This window comes from Zalophus californianus, chromosome 7 (genome assembly GCF_009762305.2).
Source record: "Zalophus californianus isolate mZalCal1 chromosome 7, mZalCal1.pri.v2, whole genome shotgun sequence".
Classification (NCBI taxonomy): Eukaryota; Metazoa; Chordata; class Mammalia; order Carnivora; family Otariidae; genus Zalophus; species Zalophus californianus.
Window position 1 is genome coordinate 17,960,525 of NC_045601.1, and position 25,097 is coordinate 17,985,621.

The 25,097-nt window shown below is 42.8% G+C and overlaps 1 protein-coding gene across 8 annotated transcripts in view; it reads right to left on the reverse strand.

Moving 5' to 3' along the window:
* Positions 1 to 25,097, reverse strand: part of SASH1 (SAM and SH3 domain containing 1) — a 188,348-nt gene that overhangs the window by 41,513 nt on the left and 121,738 nt on the right. For 6 of the 8 annotated variants that reach the window (XM_027602078.2, XM_027602080.1, XM_027602079.1 and 3 more), the window contains one exon: positions 24,486 to 24,587. In XM_027602078.2, coding sequence (XP_027457879.1) covers positions 24,486 to 24,587 — 102 coding nt within the window. Of the gene's footprint in view, positions 1 to 4,978; positions 5,294 to 24,485; positions 24,588 to 25,097 lie in introns of those variants that run through there. The other 2 variants (XM_027602084.1, XM_027602085.1) reach the window with 2 other exon arrangements.

A 25,097-nucleotide genomic window follows, 5' to 3' on the forward strand; every position in this document is an offset into this window, starting at 1 on the left:
TTACGAAGCCGCACACACCACCCCGGGGCCTAAGGCGGTGGAGAACCAGGTCCCAGGCACCGCGACACACCCGGGGGCCCTGGACCGGCACGGGGCCTCCTTCTGTTGAACTCCGACAGGACTCTCTCTGCCAGGCTGGCCCTGTCATTCCAGTCCCACTGCTGTGGTTTGGGCCCGGCTCTCATCTGTCTGGCCCATCAGGACTACTCAACGTGGTCATCAACTACTTCTCCAAACCAAAATTCTGTTGACTTGTTCCAGTCCTCCTCCAAAATCAAAAACAGCAGGGCAGGAAAAGGGAAGAGAAGCAAAAAGCAGCCTCCCGTGCCATTCGTTAGGCGGGCCTGCCACACCTCGGCCATGGCTGCCGCCTCTTCCGGCTCCTTGCGAGAGCTCCTAGGGAGAGCATGAGGACAGACGCCGCATTCCTCCACGAGGGACAAGGGAAAAAGCTGACCTTTTCAGCCATACAGTACAGTGCATATTCCCCAGCATCCCATTTCATTTTGCAGCGATTCAAGTATGCTCAACCCAGCTGTTTTCCCTCAAGTATCAAACATTACAGAGAGGAGAGAAAAAAAAAAAATCTCTCCGCAGCAGTGACCCCAGTGAAAACAATCCTTTCCTTGTGAACAAAATGAGGGTTTTGGTTCCAAGTCAGCTCTAACATTCAATATGCAGCTTCCTCTGTTTTATCTGTTCAAAATGTGAAAAAGCAAAAGCAATCTGCAGCTCCAGGGGCGTGCTGCATGGACCGGGTGCTCAGGCGGTCCCGGGAGCGCAGAGCCCAGCCGAAATGCGCAGCCTCCACGCACCCCAGGCAGCCCGGGAGCAACCCCAGCTGATCCTGCACATCCTGGCAACAACCTTCTCTCCCACTTCCTCAAACCTAGTTCAAAGAAATAGTAAAGGCGGAAATGCCTCATATAAACAACAACAAAGCAAAACAAAAATCACAGCTCTGAACAACTGGCCTAAAATGAAGCCAGTCCCCCACGAGAAATCGACAATCGAATAGGTACGCAAGGACTGCAGAGAACAGTGCTTCAAGGGTAAAGAAGGTGGAGATTCCATGAATTAAATGGTGCAGCATGTTGAGTCCACAAATATTTCTGTAGCACTGTGGCACTACGTAAGGCATAAATACAACCCATTTCCTGGCCTCTGTCCTCACCCTGAAGCTCCCAGTATAAGGCCATTGTACTTTCTCTCTGCAGGACTATAAGCAAACCATTCACCCACTGAAGAACAATTATGATAACCCAGAAATGGCAAGTCATCAGGACAGGGGGACTTCTCAGGCTTCCCTTCTGTGAACTGTATTCAATGTCTCCAAAATTCCTAGATAAGATGTTGCATCTCCATTTCAGAATTAAAGTGAACTACCGCTTAGCTGAGCATAAGGAAGAGAAATGGAACCCCCAGGTAATGGGAGAAGGAGGTTACACCACATGCTGGCAATGAGATTTAACATGTTTGGTCTAAAACTTACAATGTAAACAATTCAAATGATATAGGAAGTATGGCTTCTGCTACCTAATGGTATTGTCTGGCTTGAATTTCATTTTTACTTGGCTGAACTGTTGATGTGTGATGAAAATGGTCAGAGTGGTCAACCAGAGGAATAAGAACTGGGTGAACCCTCATTCTGGGTAATCAGCACCTGAGCAAAACCGTAGTGCATGGAATTACACAGAAACATTGAAAGTATTCTGCCTTCTTGATGTGTCTCAAAAAGCTAAGCAATTCTAAGAGGAGAACCAACATCATAGGGGACAAACCTAGAACATGTTTGTAACTGTCACATTAAAAAATTCTTAAGTCGGGGAGGGGGGTGGGGGGATGGGTTAGCCTGGTGATGGGTATTAAAGAGGGCACGTTCTGCGTGGAGCACTGGGTGTTATGCACAAACAATGAATCATGGAACCTACATCAAGAACTAATGATGTAATGTATGGTGATTAACATAACAATAAAAAATTTAAAAAATAAATAATAAAAATTCTTAAGTCAAAAATAAATAAATAAGAATAAAAAATTCTGAAGTCAAGTGAAAAACGAAATGAGCACAGGTTGTTTATAATCAAGACACAGGAAGCTATGTCAGAGAATGAAAATCAGTGATGTGTGCGCGTGCGTGCACATGTGCGCACGCGCGTGTGCGTGTGTGTACCTTGTACCTAGTTTGGGGGTTGCTACCGCTGCTTGTGGTGGTGGTGGGGGAGCTCTGTGTGCCTGTGCATTCCACAAAGACAAATCATATGTAGGAAACATGCCATCAGAGGGAACTTCTGAGGAGAAATGAAAGAAGTTAAACCGGGACAACAGAATTAAAGGCAAAGATCCCCGCCCCAAGTCCTACTTTCCTCTGTCCTGATTCACTGTGGTGAAAAATAACATATTCCAGGTACTTGTTTAATTGCTTTCACATGTTCCATCTATTTTTGAGAAACACGATCTCTTTAGAACTTTGAACTAATGTTATTTTTATTTTTCTTAAAAAAAATGAAGACTTTAGGGGTGTTTGCCACTGACAAATCACAAATCCTAGCAACCAGTAACTTTTCATTATCATGGTTTGGATGCTAAACAAGGTAGATGCAGCACAATGTATATGAAGAAAAATGTAAGATAAAACCAAAGTCAATCAAGATATATCCTCCCTTGAGTCAGCCTAGAAGTCACTGGAGTTAACCAAGTGTATCCCAAGGATGCTTTTTATTGATAGAGAGGTGTTGACTTCTCACTTCCTCCTGAGTCCAGAGGATAAGGAGTTGTAAAATATTTGCCTTTAAAAAATTCTCTCCAGCTGTTTTAACATACTCTGTAAAAGGCGTGCATTTCTTTTAAAATGGGGACTAAAGCTTACATTCCTCATTTCATGTTTCTCCTTTTAAATAAGCACACACCACTTCCCAAATACTAAAAATAACTTATCGTGTCTTTTTTAAAAAAATATTTTATTTATTTATCTGAGAGAGACAGAGACAAGAGAGAGAGCATGAGCAGGAAGGAGGGGGAGCAGCAGACTCTCCGCTGAGCAGGGAGCCCAATGAGGGACTCGATCCCAGGACCCTGGGACCATGACCCGAGTCGAAAGCAGATGCTTAACTGACTGAGCCACCCAGGTGCCCCTTGTCGTGTTTTTTTATTCAGAAAATTACACCCCCAGAGATGAGGGTGTAAGAATTTAAAAATAACTATGCATGAAATCTTTGCACCTGGAGGAACTTTGGTAAAAGATGAAGTAAATCTGCATTACATATAAAATGAATGGTTGATTTCAAGAAACAGACTCCTAGATTAAACAGAACTACTAGAAAACAGGTTTTAAATAAACCGAAGTGAAGAAATAACAGTGTATGTTTATGCACGTTGTAACAGGACCCGGTATTCTCCTCCTCTCTCTGTCCTGCCCCAGGTCAGAGGACTAAAGTAAACTTTAATTTGATCATCGTCTAAATGAGAAGGTGAAAACTAAATCATCTGTATAAAACTCCCCACCTCTAAACTTTAGTTGTAAGAGGCAATTAATGTATTCCACCAAAGGATGTGGAAAAATGGATTTACATTACTGTAAATAGAAACATTTGATTTCCAGCCTTTCTCTTGCAGATTTTTCCACCAGAAAGCCCATATGGCTCAACTTTTAATTACTTTGGCTAATGCTATATGTAGTAATTCTGTGGTGAATGCTTAAGTGTTTCATTTCTGGTTTCCATGGCAACATTACATCAGATTGCAGACAGCTGGCTCCACAGTTTTAAACCATAACAAATTGACCAAGCCAAGGCACAAAACTAGAGCTGCTTTAAAGAGAGAGTACACCATTTGCCTGCCAGGGTGCTGAATGAGGAACCTATGGGGCCCACTTGGCAGGCGAAGGAGGGTGGAGCCTCCTTCTTTCTCAGCTTCTTTTGGAACATGTGCGTCCTTGACACATCTGCAATGTTCTAATAGGAAAGACATGGAGCCAACGTGGAGAACTTTCCATAACACAGCTACATTAAAGATGACCAGGAAAAAGGAGCACAATTAATAGCATCTGTAGATAGAAAAATTTGTGTGCTGGAGCAAACGAAAAGCATCCCCTCACTTTCAAGCCTGTCAGTGCAGGTCGGTACCAGGTAAGATATGCCAGTGGACCCACTAAAACAAACAAACAAAAACTTTCTTCCAACTATGATGCCCTGTAACAAATGTTTTCCAAAAGCCACATAGCACAGTCTTGCAGGCACGGGAGCACTGTCCCATAATAGAAGTTAAACTGAACTTGCAAAGAGCAAACCAGAACCCTTTTGGGGACTGCTCGAGACCATGCTGAGCACAGGATCACGTACGACTTTGTCTTTTGCAGAAATAAACTCAGCTTGTTTCCCCAGCTCCAAACACTCAGCACACTGTCCCAATTAGCAGCCAGACTAAGTCAGTTTATCTCCCCTGGAGCCACATAAGATATTTAAGCATTTCTGAATGTATCCTGAAACTGGAAATGTATCTGCTTATGAGATTCACACAACGGTTTCTGGTTAACTGGGTGCATAATCAGATATAGACACTTCAACTTCCGAGATCCACATCATCAGCGGCATTAACCTTAAGGGAAGGAAGCCGATCGCTTGTAGGTTTATGAAAAGCGACATCATGCAAGGCTGTCTGCAGTCAAGTCCTCCACACTGAAAGCCTCCATGATTGACAGCTGAGCTCCCACCACGTACACTCAATCTCTTGAGAATCGCTCTATTCTCAAAAGAATATTCACTCTTCTCCCCCCCTCCCCAAAGCTACATCTTCGTACTGGGTCAGCCTGCTAGGGAAGAGTGCTCAGAGTTACACAGCAGGGAAGGAAAGGACAAAACTCGCAGAATTTGAATAGAAAGAGCAAAGCCATCACAGCCGGGTGCAATGGAAAAGCTTTTCCTTGAAGTGACAGAAAGCACATTTTCCCTTTGCCACGGAACACAGCCGGTGGACTTACCGGCTTCGGCATCGAGCAGGCGTGAGGGGCGACGCTGCGCTCGGCTGGCACCCCCGCCCCCTCCCCAGGCTGAGAGCGGCTTCACTCCGGGTCCGTCAACTCTGTAATCTCAAAGTGAGTGTGAGGCACTCCTCGAACATGTTCCTTTGGAGTTACATGATCAGACAGGCTCCACCAGCACAGATCAGTATCCGAAGGAGGAAAAAGTGAAGACACTGGATTCAATTAGCTGCTTTCTGCTTGCTGCCTGATTCCCCCGTTCCTTGCTCACTGCATAACTTGTAAGAAAGGCATAAGTCATCAGCTCTAAGCAAATCTCCTATTCACCACCAGGAAAAAAGGGAGTGTTGTACGTGGCAAACAATCCCTGTTTTCACTGACGAAGGCTCCCTGACCTCCCGCTGGCCTCCAGTTCCTTAATTACTGTCTATGGAATTCCAGAGAGAGAAAAAAAGAACGCGGGAATCTGAGCAAATCCGGGACAAGGACTAACCCTTACAAGTGACTGAACTTAAAAAAGATCGCCTTCGCAGATATTCTTCCAAACACCCCCTGAAGGGAGTAGTCTCGATTGAAAATAGACACCTTCCAATGGCTATTTTTGACATTGCTGAATTAAAACTTGTGATTTTGGTTTTCTCCCGAAGCTGTCACTTTCTGTCTCTCCCCACTCCTTTTTTCCTATTTTTAACTACTAAAGTAAATGTCGGGTACTTCCTGTCCAGTGATACCTCTAAAACTGTCTTACCAAATCGTTTCAATGATCACCTCAGAGCAGCTGAGCTCTCTTGGATGCTAGAAACGTGTGCACAGGGCCTGTGTCACCAGAGGACCATTTCATTTTCTCAGGGGTGTCTGGGAAGCCACAGGCACACGCTCTTACTGACACAGAATGTCACCTAACAAGACAGGACTGAAAACCCGTATGAAGTCTCCACGGCATGGGTTGCAAGTCCCGTCTGGATTTCAGGAGTAAATTCATTCAATCAGGTAAGTCACGTATTCCCACTGGGCGGTCTAGCTGCCCAGTCCTAGGTGCCTCTCTCCTTGTGTGGGCCTCTATTTATGTATGTGCAAGGTCGCCTCTCTTGGTAGGACACCACACACACACACACACACACACACACACACACACACACTTTTACCATGCAGAGGTCCCAGGTTGTGCCACAGAGCACCAGAGCCCCATCCCCTTTTCCTGGGCCCCTTTGGCAGCTCTCTCTCTTCAGCAAGAACTGTATGAATTGTCCACCCCCCGCCACCAATTTTCTTCCCCAGAAGTGTCTCCTCCGACTGTAATGGACTTTCCAATTATTTCTCCCCCAGGGTCTGCTACACCTTCCCTATATTGCCTAGTCCTGCCAATCTGCTCCCCTACACCTTCTCTGGTTTCACATCCACTCCCTTCCCCACTGTCTTCTGAGGGCCCACACGTACCACAAATGGTGGCAGGTGCTTTTCAGACATTAATCTTCCAACACCCCTATTTACTGGATGCTCATACTTCTCAGGCACTGTGCTAGGTATTTACACATTTGACCCAATTTCACAGCCAGTAAATGACAGACGCAGAATGTGAAACTTCGTGGTTTTGCTCCCACACCCGCAACCCGCACGGGAGCTTTCTTCCCCCAAGACCGCCAACCACAGTGCATGCAGGGTTATGCTCAGAGTTCCTTAAAATGGTCAGTAGAAGTCCTTGGTTTCAGAATTTCCTGGTTACCTGGTGCATACTAAGAAAACGTATTTCACCCCAATGGGAGGGGGGTAAAGGGAAGAGAGGAAAGCCACAAGACTTTGGAGCTTGAACAACCTGGTTTTCAATTTCCAAGTCCTCCAGCAAATCACTTCACCTCTATGGGCCTTAGTATTCCTCCACGCAAATTTCATCTGACAACGATGATCTTCAAGTGTTGTTTTAAAAATCGTGTCTGTACAATCAACGAGTGGAGCTCAGTGAGTGCTTATCACAGCTGTCATCTGTTACCGACTGGGATTCCAACAAGACAGATTTTAATTCTTAAAAACTGCTGTTCTAGGTGCTGTGTATACACAGCAAAGGCAAAGAAAACACGTGAAAGCTAATGATAGGGCCAACATCTGAGGCTGGATCTGAACAGCCTGTTTATTTTTTTAAAAAGATTTATTTCTTTATTTGACAGAGCGAGAGAGAGAGAGAGAGAGAGAGAGAGAGCACAAGTAGGGGGAGCAGCAGAGGGAGAGGGAGAAGCAGACTTCCGGCTGAGCAGGGAGCCCGACACAGGACTCGATTCCAGGACCCGCAGATCATGACCTGGGCCGAAGGCAGATGCTTAATCGACTGAGCCACCCAGGCGCCCCTGAACAGGTTGTTTAGATGCAGAGAAGATCCTGAGCAGAATTAGGAGCCAGAACTCTGGAATCTGGCAGAGGTAGGAGTAGGCTCAGGTCCCCTTTATGCCACTTGTGAACAGTTGTGTGTCTTAATTTCTCTCATTTATAGAACAGGCAGTGATGGGCGCCTGGGTGGCTCAGTCATTAAGCGTCTGCCTTCGGCTCAGGTCATGATCCCAGGGTCCTGGGATCGAGCCCCGCATCGGGCTCCCTGCTCGACAGGAAGCCTGCTTCTCCCTCTCCCACTCCCCCCTGCTTGTGCTCCCTCTCTCGCTGTCTCTCTGTGTCAAATGAATAAAATCTTAAAAAAAAAAAAAAAAAAAAAAGAACAGGCAGTGATAAGCCTCCCAGAACTCTTGAGGAGGTAAAAAGAGACCTTGAATGTGAGGCCCAGAGCCTGGTTGGCAATGGTGTCAGTGTGAGATGCACGGGAAGCCAGGCACTGACTGCCCCGGGTTCTGTGAGGAGCTTGGGGGAAAGACACATCCCTGCTTATCCTTCTAGAGGCCTACTCCTCCTGTAGGCGCCGTTAGCTGTTGCTGCCACAGCCCTTGGAGGATTCAGGTCTTTATGAAGGTACTCAGCGTTGGCTACTACATGGGCATCCAACACAGCTCATCCTTTCAAAGACAGGAAGGTCCACAGGGACAAGGGACCATGTCTGCCCCCCAACCCTGTACTCATGGTACCCAGCACGGGGCCCACCCGCAGTGGGCCCTCGGTAAACGTGCGTGTCATCCATGTGCCGTGAAGAAGTTTAGACTCTCCCACCCCATCGTCCCCAGCCCCTGCTATGGTATCTGAGTAACTGCGGGGTATTTGCAGGACTAGGTTGGGCCAAGCCACCCTGGGAAGCTTCTTGGCGGAGGGCAGTTGGAAACTGGGGAATACACTTCATGAAGGAAGGGCATCACTGGACTTCTTCACTGGGTAGTGGGCTTGAACTTAGCACACAGGAAGTGTGCAAATTTGTGGAGGACAGGTTTCAGCATCTGCCAGCCACTCTAAGGAACTGTTCGTTGGGTCCTCTGAACAAAGTCCAAAGGCCTTACGGCGGAGGGCGGGGCTCTGCGTGCTTAGAGCCCTGTCCTGATTTCCAGCTTCTGTGCGGGTCTCTATGCAGGTACTGTGTGGAAAGGCCTCTCACGGCATCTGGTTCCCATCCTTTGACTTCCTCAGAGCACCTCAAATACTCCTCTCTCATGTGCCCACACACCTTTGCACCGGCGGATTCCTTTTTTGGGATCATCTCTGCCCACCCCAGGGACTCTTCTAGCTCCTAGCCATCCTTCAGTATTCGGTCCACGTGTCGCCTCCCCTGGAAAGCCCTCCTGGCCTCCCTCCTCCTCTTCCTTAGGCTGTGTGGTTGCAGAGCACACACCATCACAGGACTCGGCCCAGAATATGGGAATCACATAGTACTCCGTCCTTCACTCAACTTCATGAAGACAGTGGGCACTGTGCTATTTGTTTCTGTGACTGTATTTCAGTAACATTTATTTGATTACATGTGATATATTTTTAATTGGAAAATGTGGAAAATGCAGATACAGGAGAAAAGGAAAGGAGAAGAAAGGAGGAGAAAAGGAAAGGAGAAGAGAGGAGGAGAAAAAGAAATCACCTCTACCCTCCCACACTCAGATAGAAAAATTAGTCATATTTTGGGACGCCCTGGGTGGCTCAGTTGGTTAAGCGGCTGCTTTCAGCTCAGGCCATGATCCCAGGGTCCTGGGATTGAGTCCCGCATCGGGCTCCTTGCTCAGCAGGAAGTCTGCTTCTCCCTCTGCCTCTGCCTGCCACTCCCCCTGCTTGTGCTCTAACAAATAAATAAATGAAATCTTAAAAAAAAAAAAAAAGTCATATTTTGGCTGATATCCCCCCGCTTTTCTCTCACACGCACACATGCGTGTGCATGCACCCCCCACACCCTAGACAACCTTAGGTATCTATGTCTGTTTTGTGTTGTGTTGACAAAAAAGGATGACCGCGATCTTAGCTGCTCCTTCTACACTCACAGTCACTATCAGGGTCCCCAGAGCCTCCCTCACACGAACACACAATATGAGCAGAAACAAAGAGCCTGCTGAGAGCTGTGACCCTCTCTGAGCCGCACTGCCACCTCTCAAGTTTTCTCCCGGAGAAACCTTGGAGCACTCAGTGGATACTGTTCAAACTGTTTTAAAAATTTGCTTTTTCTATTAATATGTTTTGAACATTTTCTCATGTCGACAAATGTCCAACAAATAAAATACAATATATTCATAATTCATTAGTATTCACTTAAGTAAGTCATGATTTTCTTAATGCCCTGAATCATCGGACATTGGCATGTTTCTGATTTTTCAATATCATAAACAATACTCTGATGAAGAGTTTGTTGTAACATTTCTAACACACCTAACACATTCTTCTTTTTAGAAAAAATTCTTAGATTATAGAATTTATGGGTAAAAAAATGGGCATAGCTTTAAGTCCTTTGATACATATTAACACTTTTCTCAGGAGAAACACTGTATACGATCTTATTTTTAAATCTCACAAGTAGTAGAAAAAGAGTGTCTTATTTTTAATTCTCACAAGTAGTGTAAAAAGAGTGTCTGGGGCGCCTGGGTGGCTCAGTCAGCCACTCAAGCGTCCACTTGATTTCGGGTCAGGTCGTGATCTCAGGGTCTTGAGATCAAGCCCCACATCCGGCTCCTCACTCAGCGGGGAGTCTACTCGAGATTCTTTCCTTCTCCCTCTGCCTCTCCCCCCACTCACGTGTGTGCTCTAAATAAATAAATAACATCTTAAAAAAAAAAAAAAGAGTGCCTACTTCCTCACACAACTGCCAACCCTGAGCATTACAATATTCTTTTACACTGAGACAATTAATATAGGATCTGTGTTTGTGATAAATAGATTATCGCCTGGTTGAAGTCAATGGATGGATGCACCGATTCAAGGTGTAAGGAAGAGCAAGGAACTGAAATAGCAGTGAGCCGACTCTACCTGGGCCTGCAAAGGTAATAATCCAGATGTCTGCGGGCAGAGCCCCCATGGAGGTTCAGAGATATGATCAGCATAAGGAGCTGTGATAAATGTGTAAGAGGAACAAAGAGGCACAGGCATTCAGAAGTGGGAGAACTCACCTTTGGCTGGGAAAACCGAGGCATGCTTCACTGAGGGGAGGGGCACCTGCCGTGAGTGTGGGGGCATTTCCGGGTTCCTCCGGGATGCTAGAAGGCCAGTGTTTAGATGGCCCCGAGGCTCACTTCTTTCTCCCCCTGACCTTAGATGCCTGCCTTTTTGGACAGGCAAAGAGAGATCCAGCTCGGCTGCCGCCCTGCTAAACAGCATGTGACCCAAATCAACAGCAGCTTTCTGGCCCTCCTCTTTTCCAAGCCTGATTTCATAATCTCTCCAACATGCCTGATCATCCTCCACTGGTCCAAGAAGTGATGCATTCAAGGTCACTCCCTACCTTGGGGGCAGCACATTGGCTGCGGCTAGGGCATGTTCAAGATCAGCACTGATGATTGTCATCAGTGACCGGCTTGTGGCAGGGGCCTTCCGCCCGGGGCCCAGCCATCAGTTTAATGTGTTTCCTTTGTGTTTATGAAAAAAATTAGTCTCGCTCTCTAAAGAAGTCAGAATTACATTTTGAAGTGTTTATGAGTTGTCAGCGTAACTATAGACAATGTGAAACACATTGTGGGGTTTTTATTTATTTCACAAAGGAATCAGGGAAGGACGCATCTGTTTAAGTAAGAAATATTTTGCTCATTAACTGGTGACATCATTACCCTCTGAAATTAGAAGATTTTTGTCAGCATATGGACAAAAAGAGGAGATTCCATTCTTCTCCCAGAGGTGCAGTATAACACTGAAATAATCTCTCTGGCAGTTTCAAAATTAACTAGTTGTCGCCAGATTTGAAGAAAGAAGAGGAAGAGGAGAATATAATTATATGATACTTTTATTTGTAAAAAGTATGTGAGAATTTGAGGTAATATTACCGTCCCCCAGGGGCAAAGGCCTGTCAGCACTTAATTCATTTAAGAAACTGTTTAAAGAACCAACTATAAAAACCAAAGGAACAGCAAATGGCTGCTACATTCCACAATAAATTCTATTCTTTTTCTTAAACTCCTGAACTTTGCATTTTTTTAAAAATCACCCCCAAATAAAGTTGCTAATTTCCCCACAGGAGGAGGGAGGAAACAGAACTCTAGGAGTCCTACAGCCGAGTTTGTGGAGACTGGGATGATGGGTAAGCCCACCCATCCCAATTCTTCAAGTTGCCACGGGGCAGAAAAATGCCTTTCCTTCTCCTCAAAGGGGTTGACGGGGCTGAGAAAGGTAAGTGGAGGAAAGAGAACTGGATACTTCCTTTACTCTGTAAACGTTTGGAAGATTCTTCTGCCTGAGATTATGTCGCCCTGCCCAGAGGCCAGAGAACCCCACTGTTCACATAAATTAGCTGAGTTGAGGTAACAAAGACATGATGGGAAGCAGTCAAGAGCTCTCCAGGTCCTTCTGTTAAGAGTGGGGTAGTGTTACCCAAAGCAAATCTATGGTGCCAAGCACACTGAAGACTAAAACAAACACCAAACCCACTCACTCTCGAGTGCGTTCAGTTCTCACATAGCCTGTGCCATGGAAAAAGGATGATTCAGAACAGAACTGCCAAGTAGGGCAATTACATATGCGTTTGAGGCTCTAGTTTCTGGAGCTGATAGAAGTTTTCATCCCAAAAGCGGTAAGTCTCCTAAGGGATTGGGTGGTGTTTGCAAAGTCACATTACTTTTATGGCGTCTGAGACTGACTGATTCATGGATCAGGCACGATGACTTCTTGGACAGGGCTGCCAAACAACCTTGTCCAGGCATATGACGATGAAAAAATATAGAAAACTGATAGAACCTACATGGCAATGGAGAGGAGGTACAGACACCAAGTTCTATCCTTCAACCAAAACTTAGGCCACAGATCAGCACAATCGTCTCTTGAAGCTGGAGGCAGACGGGCCAATTTCACTTCCTAGGGTCATGATCTATCACCTTAACATAACTGTCCTTATGTCTCTAGAACAAATAATAAGCAAACTTATTTCAATTGAATAACTTCAATAAACAAATTTCCTTCCAAACTGAAGAAATCTAGGCTGAATCCTTAGAAAAGAATCATTCAGAGCTAGAATTGTTGTCTGTGGTCCTCTCCTTGGCTATCAAGTCATGATGATTGCTGAAAACCAGACCACAGAATATCCTTCCCAAAACAACTAACAAAATAAGCAACAGCCCCCCAAAAACAAAATTACTAAAAACTAGCAAAAATATTTCACCAAGAGCACCCAAACAAGGAAATGCATATTATCTAATATATTAAGCTCTAAAACTTCATGGTCAGGGGAACCTGGGTGGCTCAGTTGGTTAAGCATCTGCCTTTGGCTGAGGTCACGATCCCAGGGTCCTGGGAACAAGTCCCGCATTGGGCTCCTTGCTCAGCGGGGAGCCTGTTTCTCCCTCTCCCTCTGCTTGTGCGCTCTCTCTAATAAATAAATAAAATCTTAAAAATAAAACTTCATGGTCAAGGGAGGAAACAAATTTCTGAAGACCAAACGAAAAGGCCTCACTAATGTAAAAGCCACACTGGTAGGAATCTTGAGAATTATTCCATGGAATTTCAAATTTCAAAGGAAGTAAACTGTGTGGCCTTCCTTTTTTTTTTTTTATTTTTTGGTCTAGGACCAATGGAAATTGCTTCAGGAGAGTAATGAGTGAAAGGATGGGAAGTTAGTAGTAAAGCTGATCCTGAGTGAAATAAAGCCTCTTAGAAATTCACCAGAATTGGGGGGTGGGGGGGTGGGGAGAAGAAGTTCACCAGAATTGGAGAAATGAATTTAAAGCAGACTGGCTATGGCCTACCCCTTCCCCCACACCATGTGGCATGAACCATAGTGCAGCACATTTAACACAATCTTGGGAGAGGGAAGGCAGAGCCCAGGTATGCTAACAAAGACCAAATTGCCCCTCGGGGGGGGGGGTATCCCCACTTTTATAGCAACAACAAACATGAATGGACCATAAAACAAAGCCCTCAACTGCAGCTTGGAAGAAGGGAAACAATCTCCTCAGCTAGCATGACGAACAGGTCTAAATGTGATCTTCATTCTATCAGCACGAGTAGAAACTCTGACCTGAGCTGCACAGGCATGATCAAGGTGAAAGGAAATGTATGACAACTATTCAAACTTAAGGCAAGGGGGAAAAAAAGAGAGAAAAGTATGGAAGAACACAAAGATCCTATCTTTTGATCCCATCCCTCTATCAGATGAAAATACAACTCAAGGAGCAGGAAGAAATTCCTAACAGTTGCTTCACTCTATAAACGAATTCAATTAAATGAGACTTCAAAGACAAGACGAATAACATTAATGATATTAATTTAAAAACTGCAGTAATAAGGAAAGAGAGGACCAAAACAATCTATTGCAGAACCACTTTGTAAGTAGGAATGAACAAAGAACCAGGATCTATACCCTAGAAGTCAAAATACTGACAGAAAAGCTGTATCATTTAAATCCATTTCCTCCTATGGTCCGAGTTTTAAGATTTACCCAGCTCTTCACCTAAGCTCAAGCCTTGCTGCTATCTCCACCTGACACGTTTCTCTCTTCTTCTGGTGAGCTCTTCCTTGGCTTCAGCTTCTCTCTCTGGGAAGGCTTCCCACACTCTCCTCACTAGGGCTTAATGGACTTTGTATGTATAGTTAATACACTGGGTAGAACTATTCCAATTAAATCCTCAACCATGCTGTCCACTTGTCTGTCTCTTCCTGTCAAATACAAACCCCTGTGTACAGGGACTAGCATGTAGTAGGGACTCAGTAATGCTTGCACAACAAATGAGTAAAAGAATGCTCAAGATGGCATTCTTTCATCTATACCCTGGGTCAAAAGTGCAGGTAAGAAATCCTTTTAGGAACTAATTATGCAAAGCTATTAGCATTATATCAGTAACAGTACAATCAGTAAGGGATGATAGAGGCTGTGGTGTGGTACAAAGAGGGAGAGGAACAAGAAAACAGAATAAAAAGATATTTCTACAGACATTATTCTGTCAATAGAATGTGAATTGGAATTTGGTTGTATTAAAATACTGCTTTCCAAATGAGTGTCATCGTCCGATGACTGACTGTAGTGCTAAGAGCTATTTTGTTTTTAAGATTTATTTATTCATTTTAGAAAGAGTATGGGCTGGGGGAGGGGTAAAGGGAGAGGGCTAAAGACAAGCAGATGCCCCGCTGAGTGGGGAGACTGACATGGGGCTCAGTCCCAGGATCCCGAGATCATGACCTCAGCCCAAAATTAAGTCGGACACTTAACTGGGCCACCCAGGTGCCCCAAGAGTTTTGATAAAATAGGTAACTGGTAACTTAAGATTCAAATGGACTCGAAACAAAGTGATGGGCAGCCTATGACCTCCATCAGTTGGCTTAGGCTAGAGGTGGCCCTCAGTACAGATCCTACTCTCGAACCACAGTAAGGGCCAGGATCTTTCTAACCCATCCATTATATAAGATCTGGCACTAGGCAAATGATTCAAGGAGGAATTAACATGTGATAAATCTCATTTAATAAGTGATGGACATCCTCTCTTACCCCAATTTCCCAGAGGTTACTTCCAAAAGCAAAACAAAAACTGGTGTTGCAAATCTAAATGCCAACCCTTAACCCAGAGTTCATTACAAATATCTTTACTTAGATACAATCAGCTAGCGGGGGAAATGTGGTCCATCCTGTTTGGTATTCATGTATTGGGTTGGACAAATAAATTTGCCATTTTTATAAGCCAAAAGCTAGTAACTCCAGTTTCACCTGATCCAACCTAATAAAAGAAACAACAAACCAGAATGTATCCAAAAGCTACCTTAAATTTTTTAAATGTTAAAAACAGGTTCCCCTCAGCTTATGTAGTACCTGGCTATTTTGTCATTATTTATTTTATTTTTGTTCACATGGCCCTCAATATGCTCAGGAGGGTCTGTCGGCAGCAGCCTCGACTCTCTGTAACTGTACAGATCGGTGAAGACAGAGATGTGCCCAGTCAGTCGGCCAGGTACAAAGAGCCACATCCGCAGTGACTTCCGGGCTGGCCACGAGAGCGCTCTCCACCACGACCGGCCCGGAAGCCCACTCCCACATGCTCAGTGAGTCCATCTCACAGCACGGCCTGGCCCTAGATAATTTCAGTACAAGTAACAGTTTATTCTTCCCAAACAGTAATCCCAAAGTACAATATGATCAACGAAATCATACTGGACACACCCTTAAACCCACTTACAGAATAACTAACCTTCTGAAACAAAAGATGCACTGATTATGTGTTTGGTAAAAGCATAACATACGCTAGCTGCATTAAGCTCATTCTGACAACCCCAGCCCATTTGCTGTAAAACATTGGCATTTGCTAGCATGTTAATGACATGTCCAAAAAAACAGCACTTCCATGGGAACTCAAGTATTTTAAGAGTAACAGTTAACGGAAAGGTGAAAGATCTAAACATAAAGTAATAGAAACGGGCTTTCACTGGATATTTACTTTGGGCCATTTAATTCTTCTAACACCTGTATGGGATAGATATACTGGGCCCTGCTTTCCAGATGAAAAAATAGAGGCACAAATTGATGAGACAACTTTCCCACAGATGCAGAGCTCATAGGTGATAGAGCTGGACCTGAACCCAAAGCCTGTGTCCAAGTCCAACTTAACCGGCTCCCTCCCCTAAGCATGCTGGGCAAGGGCAAGCACTGGTTTTCCCCAGGACAGAGCCTCCTTCCCGGCTAACTTGTTTGAAAGAGGATAATCTTAAGGCACTCCCAGAAAATATACGCCTCAAACTTTGGCCTCTGTCCCAGGGAGAAGGCTGGGGATGAGAGGGTGGTGTGGAATTAATGACAAAGAGTCATCTAAACAATGGTTCTTGGTCAGTTTACATGCACTTAGAACAAAATTCATCTTTCTCAAGAGACTTGACTATGCATGTTGTTCCAATGGATTGATTTTGCCTCCTGGACTCACCATAAGCTGCAGGTCTAAAGAATCATTACTTTTACCCTTCTAAAGGGAATTTTAATATGTCTCTGTTTTACTAGCATTTTAGTTTCAAAATCATTTTTATTGAAATTAAGGGTAGTATTTCTTCCTGTACCTTCCCACCCAGCCAAATAAAAAAGAAATTTACAGAAAGTATCTATGAAAGTCTGAATAATCATCTGAAGGCTTCAAGTATACATTAAAAGGCCAGAATCAATAAAAATTATTTTTAACATAGTTACATTTAGAAAAATTTAGAAAAGTGGTCATTATTCTGGCACCATGTAACACAGCATGGTAGAAAGAACTGCTGATAAGTGCCCCACAGATGCAGGGTATAAATGCCCTCTGGCAAATCACTGCTGACCATATTTCTCTTTCTCCTGGTCATATTACAAGTCAAATGAGTAAGGCTTTTCGGTTTAAGAAATAAAGAGCTGAAGCACACAGCCAACCATCCTGTATTCAAGCCCAGCTAATATAACCACAAAAGCTTCAATGAGCAGAACCATCTTTTAGCCACAAATCAAAAGTTACCTTGCCAATTAGAATTCTATTAGGCTGAAACCCACATATTAAGAGTTAGGGGAATATATCCTCTAGGAAAAGAGATATAAAGAAAAAACATAAACACCATTAAAAGCAAACAGTTTAAGGGCACCTGGGTGGCTCAGTTGGTTGGGTGTCCAACTCTTGATCTCTGCTCAGGTCATGATCTAAGGATCAATTACTCTCGCCCTCCCTCTGCCCCGTCCCCTACTTCCTCTCCGCCCCCCCCCAAAAAAGTGCAGAGTTTGTCCAGAAATATAAGTTATTTTTATGCTTGGAATCTACCCTCTCTTAAATTTCCTTGTTAAAAACCAATATAGAAGAGAGAGAGTATAAGAAAGTCAACCATTTTCATAGAAAACCTTGACTGTACCTATAATGCTAATTCTCATTCTGTGGTATATGTGGATCTTCACACAATTTATGCATCCAAAATATATTCAGAGTAAGCAAAATATGAAAATCATATTTTTTGTAATCGTTAGGAGTACCTATGAGTGGGAGAAAATTTTGTAAATTCATCATGTGTTATCATTAAAAAAAAAAAAAAGTCTTCTTATGGGGTCAGATTTCCCCAAGTGAGGAAGCTAATGATATTGATTTATATTTTCTTCTAACACCTTTGAAATATAAAAATAAAACTTCTATAAATTTTAACCTATACACCTTGTCTGGAAGTTCACCCTAGTAAAGGAAACATACTGAAAATAAACACATTAAGATAGCCAATTAAAAAAAAAAAATCTGGTTCAACCCATAATACCAGACTCTAAAAAGAGCATCAATATATGGATACCCCTTGAATGAGAAGTACAGGTCAGTCTGTCCATGAAGGCCCACCCCATTCGCACAGGCTCTGCTCTCCCATCACATTCTTTGTTAGGTGATTAAATTGTGAGCCTCTTCTTTGGCCATAATAGAAATGAAGCCATTCACCACAAGAACCATTAAAAAAGTAACTTTGGGGGCGCCTGGGTGGCTCTGTCGGTTAAGCATCTGCCTTCAGTTTAGGTCATGGTCTCAGGGTCCTGGAACTGAGCCCCACATTGGGCTCCCTGCTCAGTGGGGTCTGCTTCTCCCTCTCCCTCTGCCCCTTCCCCCGGCTTGTGCTTTCTCTCGAATAAATAAATAAAATCTTTAAAAAAAAAAAATAACTTTGTGGAATGCTCTCCTGGCTTTCTGCACATTATCTTTTAGGAAGTTCTAGTGTAGACTAAGGCTGTGGCAACCTCTCCTTTCAAAATACCAGACCTGGAGCCTCTGGCTTGAGGGCAATAGTTTTAAGTAAGGCAGGTGAGATGACTCTGAAAACCTAAGTAAAACCTGTCTGACAGTGGGGGACAAGTTTACGAAGCCCCAAAAGGATTTAACGGTCTTGCAGTACACAAACCAAAACATCTCATATGGGGATATTTTAGTTGAGACCTTGAAAGTCCTCAATCAAGGAAACACTTAAAATAGTATTTTGTTAGAAGTGGAAGAAGTGATCACTTGATGTTGTGTCTCTGTTGCCCAAACTCTGGGGCACAGTTCAACCCACGGCCCTCCTGTGCCTCAAACCAGGTTAGAGGCAAAATACATTCAGAGCTGGCTGGAAGCAAAAGCTGTGAAGAGACGCACAGATGGATGAAAGGCATTACTATGCCTCAGCTAGAACGTTGGAGCACTCCTTGCACAAATCCTTCCCCACTAAATTTTCCCAAATGTAGAAGATCAATTATAAAATGATGGCTTGCGTTACAAAATAACTTGCTTCACGAAACATTTCACCATAGTTGCTTCATCCTAGTGAGGAGCTCCAGATACAGAAACGTAATTCCATTTTTTTCTGCAACACATTTTGTATCAAGTGAAACAAACAAACAGGGACCAAAATAAATCTCCGCAATGGACTCTAAGAGCCCCAGTGCCTTATTATCCTTGTTGTTTTAATTTCTCTTTATCATATATTTTGAAAAATAACTAAAATCACATCATAATTAAACAATTTACAACTTGACATTTTTGGAAAGATGCTTCACTGCAAGCCTTTTCATTAGTATTTAAGAACCAAACAGAGATCACCACCTTTACCTACCAATTTTGTAGAAACACAAAAATTATGATTTACTAAAACTCCTTGAGTAAAAATCTATAAACCCCAGGACGACAGAGAGCATTTCATTAAACGTCTTCCTAACCAGAAGGTAAATTGAACCTCAAGGCACAAAGTTGAAAGCTTAAAATGAGAACTCTTACAACCTCCCCCCTGCAGGAGGCAAAGGAAAACGGAATTTATCAAAATAAAACGAAAAATATCAAAACAAATGTCCAGATATTTAACAAGGAGTCATGTTAAGTACTCAAACCAGAAACTCTTTTTTAAAAACTCTTAACACTCGCAACAGGAGTTTGTTATTAATGAGAAACAGCAGAGAACACATTCTCCTCTGGCAAAGAGAAAGCTATTTTTCACTTCCCCTGGTAACTATCTTTAGTACTTTACATTCTTGGAAACCAGGAATGTGAATATGGATTTATTGTGAAGCAACACGCAATTATCTAATGTCAGTTATGGGGGTGGGGGAGTCTATGAAATCAATGCAAATGAAATCCTAAAGCACGACAGGCCATCAATATGGGCATTGAGTCTCGTGACAAAGGGCTTGTGATCCCTAAAACTTTCATGGCCTGGACATTCCCGACTATGGCCAGTGGGCTATTTACATCTCAGTCTAGAAAAGAATCAATAGAAAGCTGAAAAGCCCTGGCTCTCGCACAAAAGATAATCAAAGCGCCTAACCCACAGCGACTCAAGTAGGACACAGTGGGAATTATCTGAAATTAATTACTCTGCTATCAGGCGAATGTAGCATTATTGAGAAGGAATATCTGGGCTGGAGTTTCTTGCTGAGTCTCCATAAACACAGGTCAGGATGAAGTCGGGTGAGAAGGGCGAGTGTCACGTACATTAAGACTGCCATCAAGATCACACAAACTTCAACGCCAACAGTGGTCAGCTGCAGGCATGCGCAGCGTGACTAGAAATGGGTGTGGGTTGTTTGTGCAAAGCCAGCTAGCAAAATACGCGGGGTAAATAATAGCGCTTCAGAAAACTCCACTGCTGAACGGCCTGTCTTCACCTACATCTCTCAGCAAAAACTCACTCTGGAGCTTCTGGAAGGATGTACTGGAAATGGAGGGTGCATATGGTATTCCTGGCCCTTCATCCAACTAGAACAGGCTGGATTCATTTCTGCATCATCTATGAAGAAACGGTTTGCTAAGAAATTAATAATGTGAGTGTGTACATGACATCTCAAATCTGTGTGAGCACATGTGGGGGTGATTTTAACCTCTGCACTGCTGGGTAAACTCCATCAGGGCAGGGCCTGCCTCTCCTGCTCCTATACCTTTGTAACCTATCTATAGCATTAAGCCTGGTATACAAGCGCTTGCTAGATGTCTCCTCAATGAACAAAGAAATGCTCAAGGGAATGAATGAATGACTTCTAAGAAGTACCTACTTCCTTCTGACAATTTATACCAAGGTGATGGTTCTGATTTACCATCTGAAGGCGGTAATAACCAAAACCCAATATCTAGTCATGTTTTCTGAGCAGCTCGTTCAAAACCACTATTGTACTCAATTTATATTAACTTTTTCTAAACGCGACGAGCCTCTCTCCCTGCTGAGTGTGTGAGGTTTTACTACAGTCCTGTTTTTCTGACTGGATAGTCTTATAAACTCCCCCTTGACTCAGATGCTATTAATCAGGACAGTATACAGTGAGTCTGATACTAAAGGACCCACTATGGACAACTGGTGTCTTTGTGTTCTCCCCAAGTTGGGTTTGAATCGCATCAGTCCTGAGTTACTGTATTTATTCTTCATGATTCTTTAGGTTCATGATTTACATTTGTATTATGCTAGTCTTTAGGACAAGGGGCTAAGAGACCCAAAAAAGGCACATTGAAATCCATGAACACGGTTCTTTTGATTACCTCATAGTCCCAGCACACAATGCTGGCTAGCATATGATACATTTATTACTATAAAGGGTAACGTCTCAGTCTCTCACACAAAAGCAAACCAAGCAGTGCTTTCAAATTAACAATCCCCTGGGGTTTTTTCTTTCTTTCTTTTTTTTTTTTTTTTAGCTAAAATGGAAATCTGGTGCTTGACTCAGGAAATCAGGGACAAGAAGGTAGTGGAAGGCTTCTATTTACTTCTAATAAGCCACCATCTGTTGCTTAGATGCAAAAAGGTATAAAGACAGAGGCTGTGGTTGTAGGACATGAAACATGCTCTCCGAGCAGCCAGGAAAGATGAACATCTAAATACAACTTTGTCCACTAAATATTTCTTGAATGTGCCATATGAACTGGACACTCAGTTAGACACTCACTGGAGACACAAAGATAATGTAGCATGCCTTTCTTGCTCAAGCAGCTCACGATTCCCAAGGAGGCTAAAATGTTTCCGATGAATTCCGATATTCTAGAATAATGGTCAGGTTTCGTGTACAAAGCTAGTTTAACAAAGCGCAAAATAGGAAGCAATAAAATATACTTAAGGGGGTGAAAGGAAATTTCAGAGGAGATGGCAGTTGGACTTTATCTTGAAGGACACATAGAATTTTACCTGGAAAAACCTGGAGGAAGATATTTTAAGTAGAGGAAATTGCATGAATTAAAGCAGAGTGTGTGAAAATACAAGTGTGTTCAGTAACACAGGCAGGGTCCAGTGTGGATGGAGTGGAGGCTATTAGGGGCAGGGCGTGGCAGAGGAGAGCGGAGATATTGATTAAAGTCAAGACCCAAGACCCTTGCCAAAATGTTTGGAATTTATCTTACAGAACTGGAAAACCATCAGGCTTTTCGGAAACAGGAGACTGAAAGAAAAGAGGTGTGTTCTGGAGAGATGACTACCTGCACAGAGCATGGACAAGAAGCTAAAGATATGGAGGTAGAGTTGCTTCCAGATTTTAAGGAAGAAAGAACCTAACAAAACAACTACATAATAAGTGAAAAAGGGTAACTCCCTCCATTCTCACTCCATGAAGCTGGATGATGGCATCACAAAATATCTGCTTGAAACTCTCAACTCTAATTCCCATGATCCCTGTGGAACTCCTAGGAAGTGCTGTTTGGTCACATTAAAATAGCATGAATAATAAAAGTCATCCAAACTGGAAAAGAAGTAAAACTGTCTCTGTTCACACATGACACGATCTTCTATGGAGATAACCCTAAAGATTCTACCACACAAAAACTGCTAGAGATAAGAAACAAATTCAGCAAAGTTGCAGGACATAAAATCAACAATCAGTTCCATTTCTATACCCTAGCAATGAACAATGTGTAAAAAGGAAATAAGAAAACACTTTCATTTACAATAGCATCAAAAAAAAATGATCAAATACTTGGAAATAAACTTAACTAAGGCAGTAAGACACATACACTGAAAATTACAAAACATTGCTGAAAGAAATTAAAGAAGACATAAAGGAATGCAAAGATACCCTATGTACATGGATTGGAAAAACTTCGTATTATTAAGATGACAACACTACCCAACTACAGACCCACTGCAATCCCTATCAAAATCTCATGGCATCTTTTGCAGAAATAGAAAAACCCATCTTAAAATTCACATGAAATCTCAAGGGACCTGAGTAGCTAAAACAATCTGAAAAAGAAGAACGAAGTTAGAGGGCTCACATGTCTTGATTTCAAAACTTACTACAAAGCTACATTAATCAAAAGAGTATAATATCTACAAAGGACAGACATATAAGTTAATGGAATAAAAGAAGAGGGCCCAGAAATAAAATCTAACATATATGGTCAATTAATTTTTGAAAAGGAAGCCAAGACCAGTCATTGAGGAAAGAACAGTATTTTCAACAATTGGTTCTGGGAAAACTGGGTATCTATTTGCAAAATAATGAAGTTGGACCCATACATTATATCATATATAAACATAAACTTAAAATGGGTCAAAGACCTAAACTTAAGAGCTGAAACTTTAAAACTCTTAAAAGAAAACAGGAGAAAATCTTCATGATATTGGATTTGGCAATGATTTCTTGGATATGACACCAAAAGCACAAGTAACAAAAGCAAATGCAAACTGGATTTCAAACTTAAAAAACTTTTATGCATCAAAAGACATTATCAAAAAGTGAAAAGGCAACCCTAGAATGAAAGAAACTATTTATAGGGGCACCTGGGTGGCTCAGTTGGTTAAGCAACTGCCTTCAGCTCAGGTCATGATCCTGGAGTCCTAGGATCGAGTCCCACATCGGGCTCCCTGCTCAGTGGGGAGTCTGCTTCTCCCTCTGACTCTCTCCCCTCTCATGTTCTCACTCTCTCTCTCTAATAAATAAAATCTTTAAAAAAAAAAAAGAAACTATTTATAAATCATGCATCTGATAAGGGATTAGCAGCCAGAATATACAAAGAACTCCTACAACTCAACAACCAACAATAAAACAACCCAATTCAAGAATGAGCAAAGAACTTGGACATTCTTTAAGGACTATATATATTCTTATTAGTCGTTAGAGAAATGCAAATCAAAGTCACAACGAGACACCATTTTACACCCATTAGGGTGGCTATTAACAAAAAAGGGGGAAATTACAAGTGTTGGTGAGAAGGAGAAAAACTGGAACCTTCACACATTGCTGTCAGGAATGTACAATGATGCAGCCATACTGGAAAACTGTATAGCGGCTCCTCTGAAAATAAACATATAATTAATATGTGATCTAGAAATTCTACTCCTAGATACATACTGAAAAGAATTGAAAGGACTTGAACAGATATTCATATACCGATGTTCACAGCAGTACTGTACTGTTCACAACAGCTGAAAGGTAGAAACACCCAAGTGTCAAACAACAGATAAATGGATGCAATGTGGTATATCCATACAGTAGACTATTATTCATCCTTAAAAAAGGAATGAAGTTCTGGCATATGCTGCAATGTGGATGAACCTTGAAAACATTATGCTACATGAAATAAACCAGACACAGAAGGACAAATACTGTACGATTCCATATACCTAAAGGACCCAGAATAGTCAAATTTCATAGAGCTAGAAAGTAGAATGGTGGTTTCCCGAAAATTAGGGAAGGGGAGTTACTGTTTAATGGTTACAGAATTTCTGTTTTGGATGCTGAGAAAGTTCTGGAAGTGGATTTTGGTGATGATGGCACAACAATGTGAATGTGCTTAATGCCACTGAATTGAATATTAATTGAACTTAAAAATGCCTGTAACATTAAATTTTAAGTTACATATGATTTACCACAATTAAAAAATAACACAGAATGAATAGCACTATTTTGACTGCAGAAAGTCCGTCAAGAAAACTGAGTAATGTGTCAGAAGAGACCCTTCTTTTCAGATCCCGGTGGGAGCTGGTAGTTGGGGAAAGAAGTCCAAAGGCAGAAGTTGGCTAAAATCTACTTTGTAGCAGAAGCGGTCAAGATGCTCAGAGACAGTAAACTTACATTGCAGTTTGACGAGCCATCGAATGTTGGGTAAGAACCGTCTGGCCAGTCGGCAGGGTCCAAGGCCGCTGACTGCCGGTGCTGGGCCTCATACTCCTTGAGCTACAACAAGAGAACATGCAAAGATTGACATGGAAATAATGGCCAGAGCTGTCAGAGAGAATGCTCTGGGCACCTTCTTCACCTAGCCACCGCTAGGGACTCAGTGCCAGACAAAGACAAGGTTCACCAAACTGAGAGGAAGATGGGCGCCCTGCCCCGTGAGTCTTCATCTACATCAAACTGACAGACACAATGGATTCTTTGTATTCTGTGTTCTAAAAAGAACCTTGATTTTCCCCTCCAAGATCCTCCAGCCTCAAAACTCATCTTTCTCAGTTCAACTGTAAGTTCAGAAACAGAAATTGTCTGTAGTTTGGCCTCTGAATTACCTCTCTTTGTGAAAGACACGATGTGGTGGACACTACGGACATTTTGGTGAAACAGAGGCGGAAGCCTGAAACTGATTTTCTAAGAGCACTTGCTTTTCTCTTTCTAGACTGCTTGAAGTTACCAGTTCCGTGTTATCACCTAACAAACATTATGGGCTTTATTTCGGACCCTTGTGGAGGC